The following is a 21,686-nucleotide window of genomic DNA, read 5'->3' on the forward strand; positions in this document are numbered from 1 at the left end:
AACATGTTTTACACAGTGGCTGATCTATAGCAGAGACTCAAAACAGTTATCATTATTCTTTGTTATATACTATTTTTGCTTTCTATTGGCCGGCCATTGTAATGGCACCTTAAGCAGGAACTGACAGTAAAGACTCCATATTACTAAGAAACAAAAGCAGAGGCTTTCTTCCCATTATCTATCCTCATATGTACCATTATGGGTCCCCAACCCTGTAAAGAATAGCTCTTATAATAACCTTGCCCCCAAATAATCTAACACAAAAGCCACAAACTCAAACGCCAGGCACGTAATGCACATGAGTACAGTAGAACATAGGTAAGAAAAATCTGAGGAAGTAAAAGCATGGTGGGGACTGAGAGGATTAAAGAGTACATGTCATGTTTAAAAGGAATAATCACTACTTAGGTTCAACTGCTGTCATGTGGAAACAAGGGCTCAGTGTCCTGTTTTCAAGAGAAAAGAGAAAACAAATACCTAAGTTTTTCTGTGAACTTTCCTCTTTCTAAAATATGGCAACCAATCCAAAAATTTTAGAACATCTGTGTGGGCCAAACAAAACAATTCTGTGGAACAGATCTAGCTGTGGGTCTCAAGTTTAGCCCTTCTGGTCCATCTACAGGGTCAGTAGCTGATTCCTTCCAGGGCCATAAGCACCAGATGCTTGATTTGCTGGACCACACCTGTTTGTTATTATCATCCAGGCTATATCTAAGCAATCATATGTTTTAAAATCCAAGATCTGTGAAACATACAGTACTTAGATACGGAGCAAGCCATACCAATAAGATTCCATTAAGCCAAGATAGAGATGAGACTAGGAAGGTTATACCCAGGGAAATAATCTCCATTGCAGTGTCCCAGATAAGATCCTGGTGAGAACTCAGGTACCACTAAAATTCCACACAGATAACCATGATACATGAACAGACTTCCTACCAACAGACTGCTCGCACTGCCTTCCTTTGCCTGATTTTAACTATGCTAAAATGGGATTTTTCTCATGGGGTAGTGAGTACCTCTGCCATGATTTTTTTTCTTTTTTAGGTTTTAGATTTTTGTAATGGACAACTCATGTGTGCCCAGAAAGTTGGTTCTTAAGGTTTATCTCATAATAGGCTTTGCTGTTCACTAAAGTAGGACAGTTTTTAGAGAACACAGCTTAGGCTGTTAATTTTGATCATTTGCCTAAGGAGTACACACACTGTGCCAGTAGAGTTGGAAGGTAGAGAGGAAAAGTCTTTTAAAGCAATGGTCCCCAACCTTTTTGGTACCAGGGACCAGTTTCACAGAAGACAATTTTTCCAGGGATGGGGTGGGGATTATGGGGATGGTTTTGGGACATAACTGTTCCATCTTAGATCATTAGGCATTACTTAGATTTTCATAAGGCACGTATAACCTAGATCCCTCACATGCTCAGGTCACAATAGGGTTTGTGCTCCTATGAGAATCTAATGCCGCTGCTGATCTGACAGGAGGCGGAGCTCAGGCAGTAATGCTTGCTCTCCTGCTGCTCACTTACTGCTGTGTGGCCCGGTTCCTAACAGGCCACGAACCATACCTGGGGGACCCCTGTTTTAAAGGATTACATAATCAGTGTTTAAAACTTAAAATATACCAACTACAAGTTTTTTACTATATTCCCCTGCAAGAGGACATCACTAAGACTTCTCCCCTGGAAGGAACCTGACTCACTACACAATTATCTAAATGATGGCATCTGTTACCTAGTTTCAGGAAGTGACAATACCCTTAACCCTCCAGAAGCAACAGGTATTCTGGTAACACCACATCATTTTTCAAATTTTCTCTCCTAATGATAGTCCTAGAAAATTCTCCTTTGGTCAGTTCTCATGAATAAACCCTACCCTAGTAGAGCTGACTTAACTCAGAAAGCCATATACGTACCAACGACAAGGAACTCATTAGACACGTTCCATTTTTGACCAGGTGAGTTTACTTGGCCTTCTAAGTGCTGAGTATAGCATGCCCTGTAAAACAGATGCTTTACTAGGGTATGCTAAGTCACCAAAAATATAGGTTAACTGCATTTTTTAAACCTAGAAATAGCTGGCAAAACATTAAAATGCTTTCTTAGAACACTGGCTGGTTAGAGAGCCTAGAAAATAAGACGGTACACTCTTCCTGGAAGGTATATAATAGACTTAAATGAACTTAAAATACTCAGCCTCTTTTATTCCTGGTTTTAAGCCTTTGATCTCTGCAGCCAGGTGATAGGGAAAAAGTAAGCAAAGGTTGTCTACTTTTTTTTTTTTTTTTTTTTGAGACAGGGTCTCACTCTGTCACCCAGGCTGGAGTGCAGTGGCACGTTCATGGCTCACTGCAGCCTTTGACCTCCTGGGCTCAAGAGATATTCCCACCTCAGCCTCCCAAGCAGCTGAGGATACATGTTCATGCCATCATGCCCAGCTGATTTTTTATTTTTTGTAGAGATGGGATCTCCCTATATTGCTCAGGCTAGTCTCAAATTCCTGGGCTCAAGTGATTCTCCTGCCTCAGAAAGTGTTGGGATTACAGGCATGAGCCACGGCAACCAGCCTATGTTGTCTACTCTTCTAAAATCTTACTAGAATTGCTGTTGAATTACTGAATCCATGAGATAGAAATACTTTTCTCTTGTTTTCAGCTGAATTCCTGGCAAGATAAATGTTATTTAATTTTACATTAGCCTTGCTAAAGGGAACCAAAATATAGAGCCCTCTTAACTTTTATTTTTTCTAATAACCCCAAAGCAAAACTAGTCAATTTAGGGGACCCAAACACTAGAATTAGTTGGGAGATTGCTTCCTGTAGGTATACACACCTGAAGGCAGTAATATAAACAGGAAGTTCTCAACATCCTGTTACTTATGAATAATATGTAAAAAGTAATTTCTCTTTCTACTCTAGAAACTTGCTCTATAGACCTTACTATTTCATAAATATTGTGTTTCATAACACCAGTTTCATGAGAAGTTGTATGAGGAAAAGGGTGAAGAGGAATTCAGAGCGAAAAAATTTTGGAACATACTGCACAAATAAGGTTGATGACATGTAGCAGCTGATACAGCATTTAAGACATCTTTTAATTGATTTCATAAACATACTTGACTGTGGAACTTTTTTTTTTGGTTTAAAGAGATGGGGTCTTGCTCTGTCACCTAGACTGTACTGTGGTGGCACAACTGTAGCTCCTGCAGTCTGGAACTCCTGAGCTCAAGTAATCCTCCCAGCCTGAGTAGCTGGGGCGACAGCTACCATGCCTGGTTATGGAACCTTTTGCATAACATATTCCTATTTTATGGAATTACTATTCCAAGGAGCATATTTTGGGAAACACTGGACTACTATTTCCCATCCTCCTTTGGTTGACTCTCAGCAGACTAGGCCTTTTGTACACCACATATTAAGAATTCTTTCTCATGGGAGGCTGAGGCAGGAGGATCACTTGAAGCCAGGAGTTGATTCAAGACCAGCTTTGGCAACATAATGAAACCTCATCCATACAAAAAAACGAAATTTTTTTTGCCAGGTTTGGTGGTGTACACCTATAGTCCCAGCTTCTCAGGAGGCTGAGGCAGAAGGATCACTTGAGTTGAGCTCAGGAATTTGAGGCTGCAGTGAGCTATGATCATGGCATTGCACTCCAGACTGGGTGACAGAGTGAGACGATGTCTCAAGGAAAAAAAAAGTTATTTCTCTTACATTTTAGTCCCTACTATACCTCTCCGGTAGACCAACGTAACTGAAGTAAAATAAGGGGACTCGGTAATATAGACTGAGAAACTTTTACACTCAGCTGGGTTTAGCTAATAATGCTCTGGTGTTGGATATATCAAGGGTAAAATGTTACCCTCACTATTAAACTAATCATGAAAAATGTAACTGGATCAGCTTTATAAGTGTATTATGACATTATACATCTAAAAGTGTTACAACTCAGATAAGAAATTTAGTTTAAGATATGCTGGTTATTGTTAAAAATTACATTTTCACTGCAAAAGCACTAAAACATTAACAAAAAAATCTATTCATATTTATGCTACTGCAAATATTTTCATTTGTCTTTACCGATAAACAGACAAAATTTTTCATAGCTTTAAAACTAGAAAAGATACTTTCTATTTTTTACTTCTAGTAGATTTCATATTGTCTTCATAATTGGAATCAACTTAAATATCTAACATTATTTTAGCTATTTTACTTTAGTGAGCACACTGTAAGTTTTTAAAATGGCATTCAGACAACCTGCTTATAAAACAGACTGCGTTTACAATTATTGGTTCCTAAAATTCAGTAAGATAAGTCCAGTTTTTAATTTTTCATTTCACATTACTTTCTATTTGGAAAATTAAGGAACATTTTCTTGATTATAAGCTCATACTTCAGAAAATCTGTAAAGAATGATATAGCATAGTTTTCTAAAAGTCTGGGATCTGAAATCAGATTATCTGAATTAAATGTCTAACTCTACCAATAGGTAAGTTTTAAAACTTTAGGTAAATTACTTAAACTTGTCTGTTTCTTCATCTGTAAAATGACAATGATGACACATTAACCTCACAGGCAAATTATGAGGACTGAATGATAAAACATGGGAAGCCTTTGTCTGCCTCATAGTAATTAATAAATACTAACAATAACAATAAAACAAGGAAACTTTGTTTAGGGGATATTATGTGCATATTTACTTACTTTTTGATAATCACTGTTTATAAATAATCATCCGGTAAATATTTACTGAGTGTCTTCCATGAAAAGACAGTGTTAAAGTATTAGGGATATAGAGACATAAGACCCAGCCCTTACTTCCAAAACTTATTTTTGGAGAAGAAAACAAATTAAGCTGGCGATAGCATAGTACATGGTAATAGCTTTGATAGGGATATACACAGGGCACAAGAAAGCTGGGGCCCTTAACACTGGACAGCATGACTAATAGGTTGTCTCATGACACATATGTTGCTAACCACCACATTCTTTTTCTTCCTCCGGTTTAGACTAGAAAACAAAAGATGTCCTAGTTCCACTTGCAGGTAGGGGTAGCCATGTGACATCACTCTGGAGGTTGAAGTTCCTAAAGTGGTTTTCCTGAATATAAGGAGGTGTCCTGAATAAAAAGATGGCTTCCCTAGAAGAAAGCCCGTTTGCCCTTCTTCCCTTTTTCCTGCCTTAGTCTTTGGACTAAAGGCATAGATAGTGGTACAGCAGGCCATCAGTGATGTGACACAACAAAAGATAACATAGCAAATAAAAAAGAGACTAGGACTCTGGTGGCATTGCAGTTATTGCAATACTCTTTAATGCCTAACTTTGGACTCCTTATTTGGTGACACAAATTCTTACTACTTTAAGCCACCAGTTGTTTCATTCTATAGTTAGGATTTTCTATTATCTGCAGATAAATGCATAGTCCTAGTAGATAAAGATTTCCGAAAATGGTAACTTCTGAGCTAGTGCAACAAAAGGAGTAGAACTTAGGCAAGTGAAGAAACTCAGGAAGAGCACTGCTGGTAAAGTGAATAACACCAACAAAGGCCTGGAGAGGGAGGGAGCATGAAGTGTTCTACAGTAAGCACCTTCCAGTTTCTTGGATGGCTTTAGCCAGGTGATTCCAAACTTTCTGCATCTTCCACCTGCTATGTTTAAGAACTTCAATACTCTGCCCTCAGTAATTCCATGTGGTGAGCATTTATTTTTAAACAGTAAGTTCTGTGATGATGAACATAAAATGCAATCCTTGACTAATGTTTAGACTTAGAAACATATATTTATGGAAAGTAAGTCAATTTGATCCACATTATGAATTTACACATATAACACCCTCAACTAAAGCTGCCATGTGTGCTTATGTGCTATGCACTTTATTAACACTAATTATCTCATTTAATATATATGACAACTCAGTGGAATAGGTACCATTATCCTTCTTTATACCCACCTAAGTTAGGTTAGAATTATGGGAATTGAGAAAAGAATGGCAGGACAAGAATTCAAACTCAGTTGTGTTTCATTCTATAGCCTCTGCTCTGAGCCACTCTGCTATAATGCTAGTCAGTTTTGGTTTTTTTTTTTTTTTTTAGTTTCTAGTCTATTTGTCCTACTTCACCTGCTTAAATCCTTCCTGCATTTATGCAATAAATTTTAGTTCCCCACGACCACTCTGGGGATGAGAGTGGGGGTGGATTGGTTATCTCTTAACAGGTGAGTATGGAAGGGAGGGGCATACTAAACCGAGTATAGCAGGAGCAAAGGGAATGGCAGAAACAGAAAAAAAAAGTTCTTCCCTTCTAAAGGAACGAGTTATCTTTACTTATTGGCAAACCAGGAGTAACTCCCAAAAATATTTCCAAATATTTTATAAGTGTATGATCTCTAAAAGGTATAAATTTAAGGTGGCAACACTTCTATTTTAAACCGCAATATGTTTAATGATTGATTCATTAGTTTATATTCATTCATACATTCAACAAATATTGATCACGTTCATGTGCCTCTGGGTATATTCCAATGCATATGTTCCTATACTCAAGAAGCCAAGACCAAATAAAAATGCCAATTATAACTACCATAAAGGTTATTGTATCACACAAATAAAGGTAACCACAGGATATAATGGAACAGAAAACATAAAATTCAGACCAGAGAAATCATAGAAGGCTTTCCAGAGGGGTTGATATCTAAGACGAATCCTAAACTATAAGTATGTATTACAAAAAAAGAAGGAACAGTCTAGAATAGAGTTTCTCAACCTCAGCACTCTGACCTTTCGGGCTGATAAGTCTGTTATGGGGGTGGGGGATATCCTGTTTTGGAGGATGCTGAAACAGGATCCTTGGCCTCTTCCCATCTGATACTGGTAGAACTCACCAAGTGTGAAAACCCAAAATGTCTCCATATATTGTCAAGTGTCCCCTAGGGGCGTGGACGGCAAATATTGCCTCTGGTTGAGAACCACTGTTCGAGATCTCTGTTGTCCAAATCATTACCACTAGCCACATGTGGCTATTTAACTTCAAATTCATTAAAATTAAACACAATTAAAAGTTCAATTCCTCAGTCACACTAACCACATTTCAAGTATTCAGTAGCCACACATGGCTACTGATTACCATACTGAATAGTGCATATATGATATAAAACATTTCTACCACCACAGAAAGTTCCATGGATAATGCTCTTACAGATTGAGGGAGTAAATATTCTCTTCTATTCCACAGCTTGCTGATAGGCTGTGGGGAGAGTGGAGAAAGATGAGGTTGGACAAAAAAGGTAAGGTCTGAGTATGAAGAATCTTCCACACCATAAGGCAGAACAATGGGGAGCCAATGAAAGGTTTTAAGCAAAGGTGTGAAATAAACAGAACTTTATAAAGACGACTATGATGATAGTGTGGAGAACGAATGTGGAAAGACTAGAAGCAGAAAAAGCGTTGCAGTATCTCAAATAATTATGATCTGGATTAATGCAGTAGCAGTAGGAATACACAAAAATAGAGCAACCAAGGAGTCAGAACTGATAGGATCTGGTGACTGACTAGTTGTAAAGCAGGTTGAGGAAGAGTCAAGACTGACCACCAGGTTTTTAGGTTACATGAGTGAGTACTATTCACTTAGTATGATAGATAGAATAATGACCCCAGAAATGTTCATGTCTTAATCTTTGAACCCCTGGAAATTTGCATGGCGTGGGACCAAATTAAGGACCTTAAGATGGGGAGATTATCTTGGCTTCTCTGAGTAGGATCAATGTATACTCAGGTATACTGATAAGAGCGAGGCTGAAAGAGATTTGACTACAAAAAAGGGCCCTGTCAGAATGATGCAATGTAAAAAGGCTCAAGCAGCCATTAATGGCTTTGAAGATGCAGCTACTAGAAGCTAAAAAAGGCAAGGAAACATATTCTTCCCTAGGGTCTCCAGAAAAAAACAAAACAAAACAAAACAAAAAACCCATGGCACTGCTAACAACTTAGTTTTATCCCCGTGAAACCCATGTCAGACTGCTGGCGCACAGAACTCTAATCAATTTGTGTTATTTTATGCAGCCTCTAAACGTATGTTAATTTGTTATAGCAGCAATAGGAGACTAATACAGATAGTTATAGAAGTGGGGGTATGATATGAGTTTGGCTCTGGAAAAGTTGAGTTTGAAGTACCTATGTGACATCCAGGTAAAACTGATCAGCTGATAAAGAGTTGGATTATATGGGCCTAGAGCTTAGGATGGGGACATATAATTAGGAGTCATTGGTATAATGAGACTAATTGAAACCATCAAAGTAGATGAGATTATTTTGGACAAATATAGACAAAATGCAAAGCAACAGACACCCTTGAAGGGTGTGAGAAGGAATGGCCTAAAATGTAACAGGAAAACCAGGACAGTGTGGCATCTTAAGGAATTTTTAAAATGAGAATGTACCAAACTGGAGGGATGAGGGGGTAGTGTGTGTATGGAAATGGTCAACAGAGTGAACTGAAAAAAGGCTGTCATTTGGGACTGATATTATATTCAGCAGTAAGGGGTCATGGTATCCTTTATAAAAGTTTCAGAGGAGTGGTATTAAAGATTTTTGTTACTGGGGTTCAAAACTGAATGGAAGGTGAGGCATGAGACTAATTCAATCAACACTTTGACTAAACTTTGACTTTCTTCTTTCAAAAGGAAGAAGATACAGTGGTAGCTAGAGGAAAGGTTGTGGGTTTCAGGAAGGATTTCTTTTTTAAATATGGGGGTAAAATTAAGCATTTAACTATTCATGAGAATAGGCTAGTAAAAAATAAGAAAACAAAGAAGTAGGAGAAAGAGAATGAATCATGACATGAATTCTGAGATAGGAATGGATGAGACCTAGAGGGTAGGCAGAGAGAGGTCAGCATTCAGACAGGCAGAAGGACAACTCTTCTGTTGAGAGATAAGGGAAAGAAGACAAGAACGGGTATAGAATTGAGCAAGTATTAAGTTAGGGACAAGAAATGGTATTAATATGGTGGAGTACCACAAGGCAACTTCCTATTTTCTCAGAGAAGTAGAAGGCAAGATCATTTACCGGCAGCAAGAAAAGAAGAGGTGAGTTTAGTAGCTTGAGCTAAAGAAGTCTGAAACAGGTTTAGTGGAGAATAGTGGAAAATAAATCACCAAAGAAACAGAGGGTGTGAAGGGGCCTATATATTTTATTGAATCCTTAAAATAGCTGTTAATAGACTTCTGCATGTGGCCGCAGTGGAGTACCTGATACTGCGGCAACTCTCCCAGCGCCACCATCTCAAAACATGAACAAAATATTGGAAACAAGTGTTTTCAGAAACTGGACAGCAAAAAGCATAGACTGTTAGACCTGAGAAAGAAAAAAAAAAATGAGACGATTCTATCTGAAGACAACTTGACTGTCATGCAGAAAGGAGCAACTTAAGCAAAGCAAGGCAGTACTGCAGAGCTAAAGAGAAGGAGGTTAGTGTTCGAGGTGGCAAAGAATCGTATGGAAGAAAAATAAAGAAACAGCTTCAAAATTTACAAAAATCCCTATGTAGATTTGGAATTTGGACTCTATAGCTGAAAACTAAACTATATATGTAGATAGAAACTCCAAAAGGCTGGGCAAAGAGCTACCAGGGATCTACAAGTGGCTGACACATGTTCCAGTTCTGCTGAAACAAACTTCAATACACTTTAAAGGAAGAGAAGAACAAACTTCAATACACTTTAAAGGAAGAGAAGAACAAACTTCAATACACTTTAAAGGAAGAGAACTCAAATGCTCAAAAACCATAAAAATCAGTGTTCAGCACTAAATTAAAAATTATTACATACGCAAAGAAGCAGAAAATTATGATCTGTAATTGCAACGAAAATCAGCAAATACAATGGACCACAGGCCGGACACAGTGGCTTACGCCTGTAATCCCAACAGTTTGGGAAGCCAAGGCATGTGGATCAGCTGAGGTCAGGAGTTCGAGACCAGCCTGGCCAACATGGTGAAACCCTGTCTCTACTAAAACTACAAAAAATTAGCTGGGTGTAGTGGCAGATACCTGTAATCCTAGCTACTCTGGAGGCTACTCCAGAGGCTGAGGCAGGAGAATCGCTTGAACCCAGGCGGCAGAGGTTGCAGTGAGCTGTGGTCCTGAAATGCATTGCAGCCTGGGCAACAAGAGTGAAACTCCATCTCAAAAAAAAATGGGACCACAAAAATGATAGAGATAATACAATTAGCAATCAAGGAATTTAAGACAGGTATTTAAGACAGAAACAAAATGATAAGATGATAGAGAAAATGATAGAGAAACAAATGATAGAGATACTACAATTAACAGTCAAGGAATTTAGGACAGGTATTTAAGACAGAAACAAAATGGAGGATATAAAAACTACTATAAAAAAGTGGAATTTCAGGCCAGGAGCGAAGGCTCACACCTGTAATCCCAGCACTTTGGGAGGCCGAAGTGGGTGGATCACCTGAGGTCACGAGTCCGAGACCAGCCTGGCCAACATGGTGAAACCCCGTCTCTACTAAAAATACAAAAATAAGCCGGGTATGGTGGCAAGCGCCTGTAATCCCAGCTACTTGGGAGGCTGAGGCAGGAGAATCACTTGAACTCAAGAGGCGGAGGTTGCAGTGAGCTGAGATTGTGCCACTGCACTCCAGCCTGGGAAACAAAAGTGAAATTCTGCCTCAAAAAAAAAAAAAAGTTGAATTTCTAGAACTGAAAAAAATATAAGATCTAGAAGAGAAAATTTATTAGATGGGATTTATAGCAGATTAGATAGTTCAGTGGAAAAGAATAAGAAAAGTGATAATAGAGAAACAAACAGTAAGTATAGAAAAATTGTTGGATAAAAATCAGCATGTGGCTGGGCACGGTTGCTCACACCTGTAATCCCATCTCAAAGCACTTTGGGAGGCGAAGGTAGGTGGACCATGAGGTCAAGAGATTGAGACCATCCTGGCCAACATGGTGAAACCCTGTCTCTACTAAAAATACAAAAAGTAGTTGGACATGGCGGTGCATGCCTGTAGTCCCAGCTACTCGGGAGGCTGAGGAAGAAGACCCTCGCTTGAACCTGGGAGACGGAGGTTGCAGTGAGCCGAGATTGCACCACTGCACTAAAGCCTGGTTGACAGAGCCAGACTCCGTCTAAAAAAAAAAAAAAAAAAAAAAAATCGGCAAGTAACTATGATTTAAAAAGCTCTTAGCAAAATAGAAACAGAAAGTAACATGTTTAACCTGATGAAGAGTGTCCATGAACAAGCTAACGTTAACTTCATATTGTATGGTGAATGAATCACTGTTTTTCCCTTAAGATCCGGAACAAGGCAAGGAAATTCACTCTCACATTTCTATTAGCCTATCTCCCACAGGTCCTAGCAGTACAATAGGGTGAGAAAAAGAAATTGGCATATAAATTAACAAGAAATTAAAATTCTTTTTATTCGTAGATAATATGATTGAGTGGGTAGAAAATCCTAAAAACTACATAAAAGCTACTAGATTTAATAGGTGAATGTAGCAAGTTTGCAGGTTACAAGATCACTATAACTATTAGCAATAAAACAATGGATAACAAAAATTTTTAAATGCCATACTCAGTAGCATCTAAAAACTTTTAGTTTTAATAAAATGTGTACAAAACCTATACACAGAAAATAACAAAACACGCTGAAAGATATTATAGAAGAACCAACTGAAATGGAGATACACCAAGCTCATGAATTAAAATTTGTTAATAAGACATCAATTGTGTCCAAATTGATCTATAAATTTGATGTAATCCCAATAAAAATCCAAGTACAACTTTTTTTAAAAATAAAAATTGACAAAGTAACTCTGAAATTTGTATGGAAATGCCAAAAAATATATGAACCATTTATATTATCTGATATCAAGATTTTCTATAAAGCACAGTAAACAAGACAGTGTAGTGATGTCATAAAGGCAGACACAGCAATCAATGGAAAATAAGAGTCTAGAAAAAGACCCACATATAATGATTTTTGATATAGGAGGTGACTGGGGAGGGGTAGACTTTTCAATAAATGGTGCTGGACAACTGGATATCCATCCATATTGTAAAAAATAAACCTTGAAGTTCAACTTAAAGCAAACACAAATTTAACACAAAATGGTTCAAACATCTAAAAGAAAAACACTACAACTATAAAACTTCTAGAAGAAAACCTAATAAAATCTTTATGAGAAGATTGAGATATCTGGAAAAGGAAGTAAAGAGGCTGGCCAATCCTTCCTACAAACAACTATAAAATGACACGAAATGGTCAGAAACTAGGCTCTGGAAACTAACTACAGGCAAACAACATATTGGGAAGTGTTTAGTCATTAGTGACTACTGAACTTTAGGTAGTAGTAACTATGAGAGTTTATTATTCTCGCTTATGGCTGCTACCATGACCTATCCCACATGGTTAGAATAGTAGTGTTGTTAGGATGAGGCGGCCTGTGTTTAAACACACAAAGAAAAACACAATGACAAAGAGTCAGACAACAGGAAATCTTAATAGAGAAACTAGAACATAGATAATCAGAGAAAAATGTAAATAGAGCTTCAGAGAGAAGAGAATAATAACATCAATCATTTCAACATATGTGAAATGGGCATTTTAGAAGGGGAGCAGAGAATCCAGGGATGGAAAAAGTATTTGGAAAGATAATGGCGGAAAACATCCCAAACCTAACTAATCTATGTGAGCTTAACAAAGCCCAAGTAGGACAAACATAAAGTGATCCACTATATACATAGTCAAACTGTTAAAAGTCAGAGAGACAGGAGAAGTGAATGAGTGACAGAATCAATCTAGGATAAATCTTAATACCAACAAAAGAAAACTTACATACAGGAAGACATTAATATAATTAACGGCTGATGTCCAAAACGTAATGGAATAACATATTCAAAATAATGAAAGAAAAAACAAACAAAACTGTAAACCAGACATTCTATTTCCAGCAAAATCATCTTTTAAAACAGAAGGCAAAATAAAGACATTCATAGATAAACACAGAATGAGAAAAGTCATTACACACAAACCTGTGGTATAATAAATACTAGAAGAACTGCTTTAGACTGAAAGGAATCATCCTTGATTCCTCTGTTTCCCCTCCACATTGAATCTATCAGCAAGCAAGGCCTACTAGTTTTATATCCAAAAATGCCTTAAATCCATCTACTTAAAAAAAAAAAATCTTCCATTGCCATCATCTGAGCTAGAGCCTTGAATTATCTACTGGACTTCTGCAATAGCCTAACTAGTTTTCCTGCTTCTACTCATATCCCCCTACAATCCACTGTTCCAACAACAGCCAGGGTATTAAAAAAAAAAAACCAGATTGCACTATTCTCTGCATAAAATCCTCTAATCAGCTTTCATGCACGTAGGATACTACTTGCCATGAGTAAATATGTAATACATGAACTACTTCCTGCTTGAACTTTTCTATCATTCTCTACTTCCTTCCGTAAGTTCCAGCACACTGGGATCCTGCCACCCTATCTAAGGTTACCCTACCCACCATCGCTTGCCTCCCTTTCCCTTTTAAAAATTGTGGAGTATCATTTATCGTTATCTGAATTGTAATGCTTAATTATTTGCTCACTTGTTTAATGTCTACTTCACCCAATAAAATAAAAGGATCATGAGAAGAGAGATCTTAGTATCTTGTTCATCACTGTATGTCCAGGAACTAACACAGTATTTTTAAATTACTGAGTAAAAATTTACATATATTCTAAAACTTACACTAAATGTAAACATTTCTGAACTCTTAAAAGACTTTAAAAAGAATTTTGTTCTTATTTAGTATTGTATAAATGTCATATTTTATAATTTATACCAGTCTTCTGCCTCTTCTTAATGAAGAGAAAAAAGTGAGTGATCCTCCAAAGTTATCTCAAGTATTGCAAAGAAAGTGGGTGGCCTTATATAGACAAGAACTGTGTCTGTCTCGCTTACCACTGTACTCTCGTACCAAGAACAGGGTCTAGTGTATGGTAATCATGAAATAATTACAGAATGACACATTAACAATGAGGCTCTTAAGAGCTGTAAGACAGAGGAAATGCTCTGGGGGTTGGTGGCAATGTATTACTCCCTCCACTCCCAGTCACCACTTTTCTAGGTCTTAAGAGTACTCTTGAATATATCTCTCTATAACAGACTAAATTTCTTAAGGGCATGGAATATGTCTTTTCTGTTTTGTATTCCTTATGAGTAAAACTGGCAGACAGAAGATGTCCAATAATTTTAATAATTTTTTGAATGAAATGCAAGAGGATTGGTGTCTTCATTTGTAAAAGCGAGGTAACAAGATTACCTACTTCAGAGGGTTATTATAAGACAAAAAAAAAAAAAACTCGAAAACCAAAAAACTACACACACACACACACACACACACAACAAAAAGAAGAGTAAGTGAAAGGAAAAAGAAAAACACCTCCACAAAGTCCTCTTTTAAAGCTAGCTATTAGGTTAGAAAAGTGTAAGAGAACTGATTAAATTTCCTCTTCTCCTATAAACTATTCCTATGTATTCAGCTACCTACAGGATAATAAGCTAATAATAATATAAGCTAATAAGACATCATACTATTTCAGCACCAGACACTGAAACAGACCACCACCACCACCACCACCAACAACAACACAGTCAGGTTAGCTTATAAGCAAGACCCAAACTTGGATAAGAGAAATTCCCAAGTCACAAGTGGGGACAGAGAACTATACTGACAATTTGGGGAATCTAACAGTACAGAGCCTTCGTGTGTTCTAAAGCCTAGAGGCTATCCTTTTGGTAAAGATTTTATGAAAGAAATTAGCAGTATTCCAGATGTCCCAGTAGCTGCAATGCTCCTTCCCTCACACGTTAAAAGAAGACCTAAGAAACTACTACTATACTAACACAATCTAAATTTATTATTGTGGCTTTAAATCTTAAAAGCTGGCAACCCAACAAAAACTAATCCACTAAGCATCTTAAAAGCTGTTTTTGAAAACAAATTTTTACAGTTCTATTACGTAGAATCTAAACTTAAACTATTATTATGGCTTAATTCCTACAGGCTGCCAACCAAAACATGAAAAACACACTATCTCAACAAAACTAACTCATTAAACATCTTCAAAAACTTTTCTCTAAACAAATTCTTAGAGTTATTAGAATAGAAAAATAAATATCCAATTTAATTGTTCGTTTAAGCAGTCTTTCAGTAAGAGCCAGTTAAGATTCAAAAACATGTAATTACCTCAGATTGTGATTTTATTATTGATGAGATACAGGAAAGTATCTAGGTAGCTTATAAACAATTCACCTGAGGGGGCTGTAATTAAAATATCAAATACTATTCACTGGAGCTAGATTATATTTAAAATCAATATTTACTTGAAAATTGTATATTTTATATCGTCGTAAAAAACTTATTGCAAAAGAATTTTAAGATTAGTTATTTCACTTACCAAAATGCAGTCCACTTTAGATTGTACAGTTTTGCTAAAAGAAAGAGAAAGTTAGGTTAGTAAAATGAAAAGTTTATTAACTATCTGCAATATTCTCAAAAAGATGTGGTAATTTAGTCTTCCTTACTAAGAAAAAAATAAATACAGCTTCCTATTAAGATTAGGGATTGTAGCCTAAATCTGTGTTTTTCACAAAGCAAAACAAAAATCTATTTCCCATTCACTGTACTACATTTAATGTTAAAGCATGGTTAAAATATTTCCTAAGTTTATTTTGAACAAACAATTAAATTTTTAACAGTGTGTAAGTGCAGATTTATTACTATACTTACAAGTATATTTATTACTATGCTTACAACAATTATGATTTTTACCATCTGCCTGCCACTCTGGACAATAATTTGCTTAGCACTTAAAAGTCATAACGATGTACTACACAATCTGTAGCTTGTAAGATTTGATACATAAAAGATTCTGTTCCCTCCTCTCTCTGTCTCAACACACACACACACACACACACACACACACACACACACACACCCCACAGTAACAAGAATCCCTAGACATAAAAGCAATAATAAAAGATTAACTAATATAGTAATAAATTGGGAGGGCAGAAAAATACACTTAGAAATAAATAATACAATAAAGCCACTATACATCAATTTAACTGAACTACTGAATATAAGTGAACTGTTAATATATAACACAAATGAAAGCAAGTATAACTGTTAATATATAACACAAATGACGCCAGTATAAAATAATTTAAACAACTATCCTTTGGATTTTGTTATAACACATAGGAAAGTGAAAATGCAAAGAAATCGTGCAAAATGTTCAGGAACAGTTTACACACAATCTTTAAAAGATGTTAAAACCAAACTGTCTTCTGTAAAAAGTTATAAAGCCAAATATATGTAAACCAAAATTGGTTACTTGCCTTTGTATGTAGCCATACAGCTAAGCTATAATGTAAAAAATTAGTATTTAAATCTCATTTAACACAATCATTAATAACAAAATTTTATACCTGTACCCAGATTTCAAATTTCATTTTCTAAACAATAAAATATGACTGGATTCAGTTTAACTGCAAAGTTCAGAACGACTAAAAAGAGCAAAAAAAAAAAGTAAAGGATAACTGTAGGTTAAGAGGGACTGAAATCCCCTTCCCACAGTCCTACAAAAGATTTTTAGAGGTTTTAAAATCTCCTTGTATAGCTTATAATTCATTGGCCCCTAACTTGTCCTATTTTTTCTCTTCTCAATAACTCCCAGTTTCCTCTGAGATCTGAGAGTAATCTATATATTAACAACTGCTGCTAAAAAGTAATATATCAAGGATCCAACCATCTCTCATCACCTTGGTCTAAACAGTCATTACTGGCCAGGCATGGTGGCTCATGCCTGTAATCCTAGCACTTTGGGAGGCAGAGGCAGGTGGATTGCCTTGGCTCAGGAGTTCAAGACCAGCCTGGGCGACATGGTAAAACCCCGTATCTACTAAAATACAAAAAAAAAAAAAAAAAAATAGCCGAGCATGGTGGCTTGCACCTGTAGTCCCAGCTACTTGGGAGGCTGAGGCAGGAGAATTGCTTGAACCCGGGAGGCAGAGGCTGCAGTGAGTTGAGATCGTGCCACTGTACTCCAGCCTGGGCAACAGAGCGAGACTCCGTCTCCAAAAAAATAAAAAAATAAAAAAATAAAGAGTAATTATTTCTTGTCTAAGGTGTTACAATAACCTTTTAACTGGTTTCTCTGTTTCTATCTTTGCCCTATCACCAACCACCACATCCTGTGGGCTACTCCCAACAAAGTGGCCAGAGTGATTCTTTTTGAAGATGACATTAGTCCTTTGCTCCAAAGTCTTTACCATGGCCATAAAAACCCAGTATGACCCAATCCTCTGCCATCTTTCTGGTCTAATCTCATACTAGTCTATTCTTCATTCATTCAGCTCTAGCCAGGCAGCCTCCGTGATAGCTCCACGGCAGGAGCGGGCCCTGCACTGGCTTGCTCTGTCAGCCTCTAGGACTTTTCTCCCATATAACTTATCCCTTTACTTTCTTTGTTACTTTGCTCCATGTTATCCTCAACAGACAGTCTTCCCTGACTTCCCCATATAAAATACTCCCAGTCAATCTCTATAGCTCTCATCCTGCTTTATTTTTCATCATTGCACTTATCACCAGCGATGTTATAATTTTATGAATTTGTTTACCAGCTATCTTCCTTGACTAGAATTTAAGCTTCATGATAGCAGGCTTTGTCTGTTTTGCTCATTGCTGTGTTATCATCTGGTATATGTAAGGAGTTCAATAAAATCTGTTGAATGAATAAATGAAAAAAAAAATTTCAGTCCCCCAGAAGAAGAAAAGTCCTTGGAAAGACTGGGACCACTTAAGAATGAGTTTTTGTATAAATTAGTATGAAAATGAAATGTTTATTTTATAACATATAGATCTCAATATATTTTCATTCTACCAGTAACTGACTACTCTATGGGATTATCTAAGGAGGATGGTTATATCTACCTGTCACAAACAACTTGGTAAAGCTCTAAAAAATATATGTAAATGATAGCCTTTTAAAGCAGGGGTCCCCAACTCTCATCCCTGTTAGGAACAGGGCCACACAGCAGGAAGTGAGCAGCCAAGTGCATTACTGCCTGAGCTCTGCCTCCTGTCACATCAGTGGCAACATTAGACTCTCACAGGAGCCTGTGAACCCTATTGTGAACTGTGCACGTGAGGGATCAAGGTTGCATGGTCCTTATGAGAATCTAATGCCTGATGATCTATCACTGTGTGCCATCACTCCCAGAAGAGACCACTATCTAGTTGCAGAAAAACAAGCAGGCTCCCACTGATTCTACATTATGGTGAGTTATATAATTATTTCATTATATATTACAACGTAATAATAACATAAATAAACTGTACTATAAATGTAATAAGCTTGAAGCATCCCCAAACCATCTCCCCCACCCCTCCATCTGTGGGAAAATTTTTTGTCTTCCATGAATTTGGTCCCTGGTGCCAAAATGGTTGGGGACTGCTGTTTTAAAGGACAGAGTTATAAAGAAAATTGAAAGCCCTTCTGGTAGATGAGGGCTCTGGAATCACTTAACTTAGCCCCTTGATTATTTTTACTTAAACATAATAGAACAATATAGATGAAATTTAAGTTCCCCTTTTCTTCTGCCTAGCCTTATACCCCTCCCTACCTTCTCAAAGGCAACTATCATTAATCCAATATGTAAACTTTCCAGTTGTTACTTCAAGTTGTTACTTGTATTAAACAAAAATCTATAAGCAACATACACTGTTCTGTGAAGCTTTTAAATGTTTATGTAAATTCCATTACACTGTACTTTTCTACAGTTTTTGTAACTCAACATTGTTTTTGAGATCCATCTATGTTGATATACTTAGATGAAATTCATTCATTTTAACTACTAAAAATTATCCCATTGAATGAATAATCAAATTTATTCATCTATTCCTCTACTGAAAGGTAATTACGTAGCTTCCAGTTTTTCTACAAACGATACTGCCATAAGTCTCTTTGTATATGTCTCTTGATATATACCTGTAAGAATTTCTCAGCTTTAAATCTAGAAGTCAATTTTCTAGGGCTTATAAATGTTTTTTTCTATTTTATTTTATATTAACAAATTTCTCTCTCAAACACTTGTATCCATTTATACTTCCATTAGCAGTATATGGTAGTTCCTATTTTATTACCTTGCATATATATGCCATTTATACATGATATAGGTAATACATATATACTAAAAAGTTACTATTCCAATGGGCATGAAATTGTATTTTTTTAAAAAATTGTCTTTTCCTCAATTACTAGCAATGTTGTGTGCCTTTTTACCTGCCTGTTAGACATAGGGATTTTCTCCCCTATGAATTGTTGGTTCCTATCCTTTGTGTACTTTTAAGCGGAGCTATTTCTTATTACATTATAGAAGCTTTATATATTCTGGATACTAATTCTATTATATATATTTAACTTTGTTAATAACTTTTATTAAAGTTAACATTTTTGATCTAGTCAATTTTTTTCCTTTATGACTTATTTTTATGTCTTATTTAAGAAATCCTATCTAGCTAAGGTTAAAAGCAGTCTATATTTTATTCTAGAAGTTTTGAAGTTAGCTTTTCTCATTTTGATCTTTAATTGGAATTTATTCTTGTATATGGTATAGTGTAATATACAGTATATACTATTTCCATCTGGGAGCCCATTCACTATTTTATTATACTAAATTTCTGTACATGCTTGAATCTTTTTCTGGCCCTCTTCTGTTTTATTATTAATCGACTCGCCTATCCCTAAGTCAACACCTCACTTCAAATTTATTACTGCTATAAAATTTAGGTCTATTTATTTGATTGCATGACCCCCCTTGTTCATTTCCAAAACAGTCTTGACAATTCTTAGACCTTTGTTTTTCCAGGTGAATTTTTCAATCGGGTTTTCTAATTTCACAACAGTCCTCCTAAACTTTATGCAGGACTTTATTTTTGGACTGTATTAATGTTATAGGTTGAATGGGAGAAGATGACTGATAATTTGCACTTTTTAAAAATCTGTCCTTAAAATGTCATTTCCTTTCTGAATAAATCTTTTGTTAGAAAGAGTACAAGGCAACTTACAGAAGGTATTGTGAATTTTATCTGTGTGTTGACGTTCAGGCAAACTATTGGTTTTCTATGTTGACATCTCCAGCAACCTTCATGAACTCTTATTAGTTCTAACAGCATGTAGATTTTTTTTTTTTTTTTTTTGAGACAGAGTTTTGCTTTTGTTGCCCAGGCTGGAATGCAGTACGCCATCGCGGCTCACCGCAACCTCCGCCTCCCAGGTTCAAGCGATTGTCCTGCCTCAGCCTCCTGAGTAGCTGGGATTAGAGGCATGTGCCACCACACCCGGCTAATTTTGTATTTTTTTTTTTAGTAGAGACGGAGTTTCTCCATGTTGGTCAGGCTGGTCTCAAACTCCCAACCTCACATGATCCACCTGGCTTGGACTCCCAAAGTGCTGGGATTACAGGTGTGAGCCACCGCGCCCAGACAGTTCTAATAGTATGTAGATTCTCTTGTAGATAATCATTTCATTTATAATTAATATTTTTCTTCCTTTCCAATCTTTATGTCTCTTTCCCCCTTCTTTTTCTTATCCAATTACTTTGGCTAAAATTTCCAATATAACAAAGAGTAGCAGTGATAGAAGATATCCTTGTTTTGTTTCCGCATTAAAGAATTTACTTCTAAACTTTCTGTAATCAAGAATAATTCTGGTAACATCTGTGTTGGTAAATGTTCTCTATCAATTTAAGGCACTTTTCTTTTAGTCCTACTAGTATGATAGTTAAGGCTTTTGTTCTTCTGTTCTCTCTGCCAAGGAACACTCTTCAAAAGTGCTATCTGCCTGGCTTGCTCCCTTACTTTTCTGTGCTCAGTTGTTCAAATGTTATCTCCTTAGAAACCTTCCTTGACTGTATCTTGTCATTCACGTTGCTTTATTTATCTTTATTATAATTACTGCCACTGGCATTTATCTGTTTGTCCAACATCCCCACTAGCTTATAAAGACAGAAGTTGGTGTGATTTGCTTACTACTATATTCCCAATGCAAGGAACGGTACCTGGCAAAGAGGTTTATCTATGTATCTTTTTAAAAAACTAGCTTTGAGTTTTCTTGATTGAGCTTTTTTGACATCTCATCAGTTTTTATTTTTTGTTTTTCTTCTGCATTATTTGTATTTATGCTGTTGAAGTGGAATACAAAACACATTTTCCCCTTACTTCTTTGTTTTTAATAAGCACACACAAGAAAGACTATCTTTCTATTCCTGAAAAATTTCCATTAACTGGAACCTACAAATTTCGCTACGTAGTATTTTGTTATTTAATTTTAAATATTTTGTAACTTAGTATTTGATGTCCATGTATATGTATGTATTTTATTTTTAAACTATCTACTACCAACCAATTATTTTTTCACTTCAGCCAGGGAATATGGTTTTCATGATGAAAACTTCCTTTGGGACCCAAATCACAGTCATATTTTTTAAGAATCTATGTATCCTTTAAATAAACCTATATTCTCTATTTATCTGCTAGAGGGATTTCCATATAGGTCTATATTTAATCAAGTTTATTCATTATGCTGTTTAAATAATTTGTTGCCATTTT

At 36.3% G+C, this 21,686-nt stretch overlaps 1 protein-coding gene across 1 annotated transcript in view; it reads right to left on the reverse strand.

Annotated features, from left to right (window-relative positions):
• RFX7 (regulatory factor X7) overlaps nucleotides 1-21,686 on the reverse strand; it is a 157,574-nt gene that overhangs the window by 65,296 nt on the left and 70,592 nt on the right. Inside the window, exon 2 of the mRNA XM_054531533.2 lies at nucleotides 15,472-15,505. Coding sequence (XP_054387508.1) covers nucleotides 15,472-15,505 — 34 coding nt within the window. The remainder of the gene's footprint in view (nucleotides 1-15,471; nucleotides 15,506-21,686) is intronic.

This window comes from Pongo abelii, chromosome 16, assembly GCF_028885655.2.
Source record: "Pongo abelii isolate AG06213 chromosome 16, NHGRI_mPonAbe1-v2.0_pri, whole genome shotgun sequence".
Lineage (NCBI taxonomy): Eukaryota > Metazoa > Chordata > Mammalia > Primates > Hominidae > Pongo > Pongo abelii.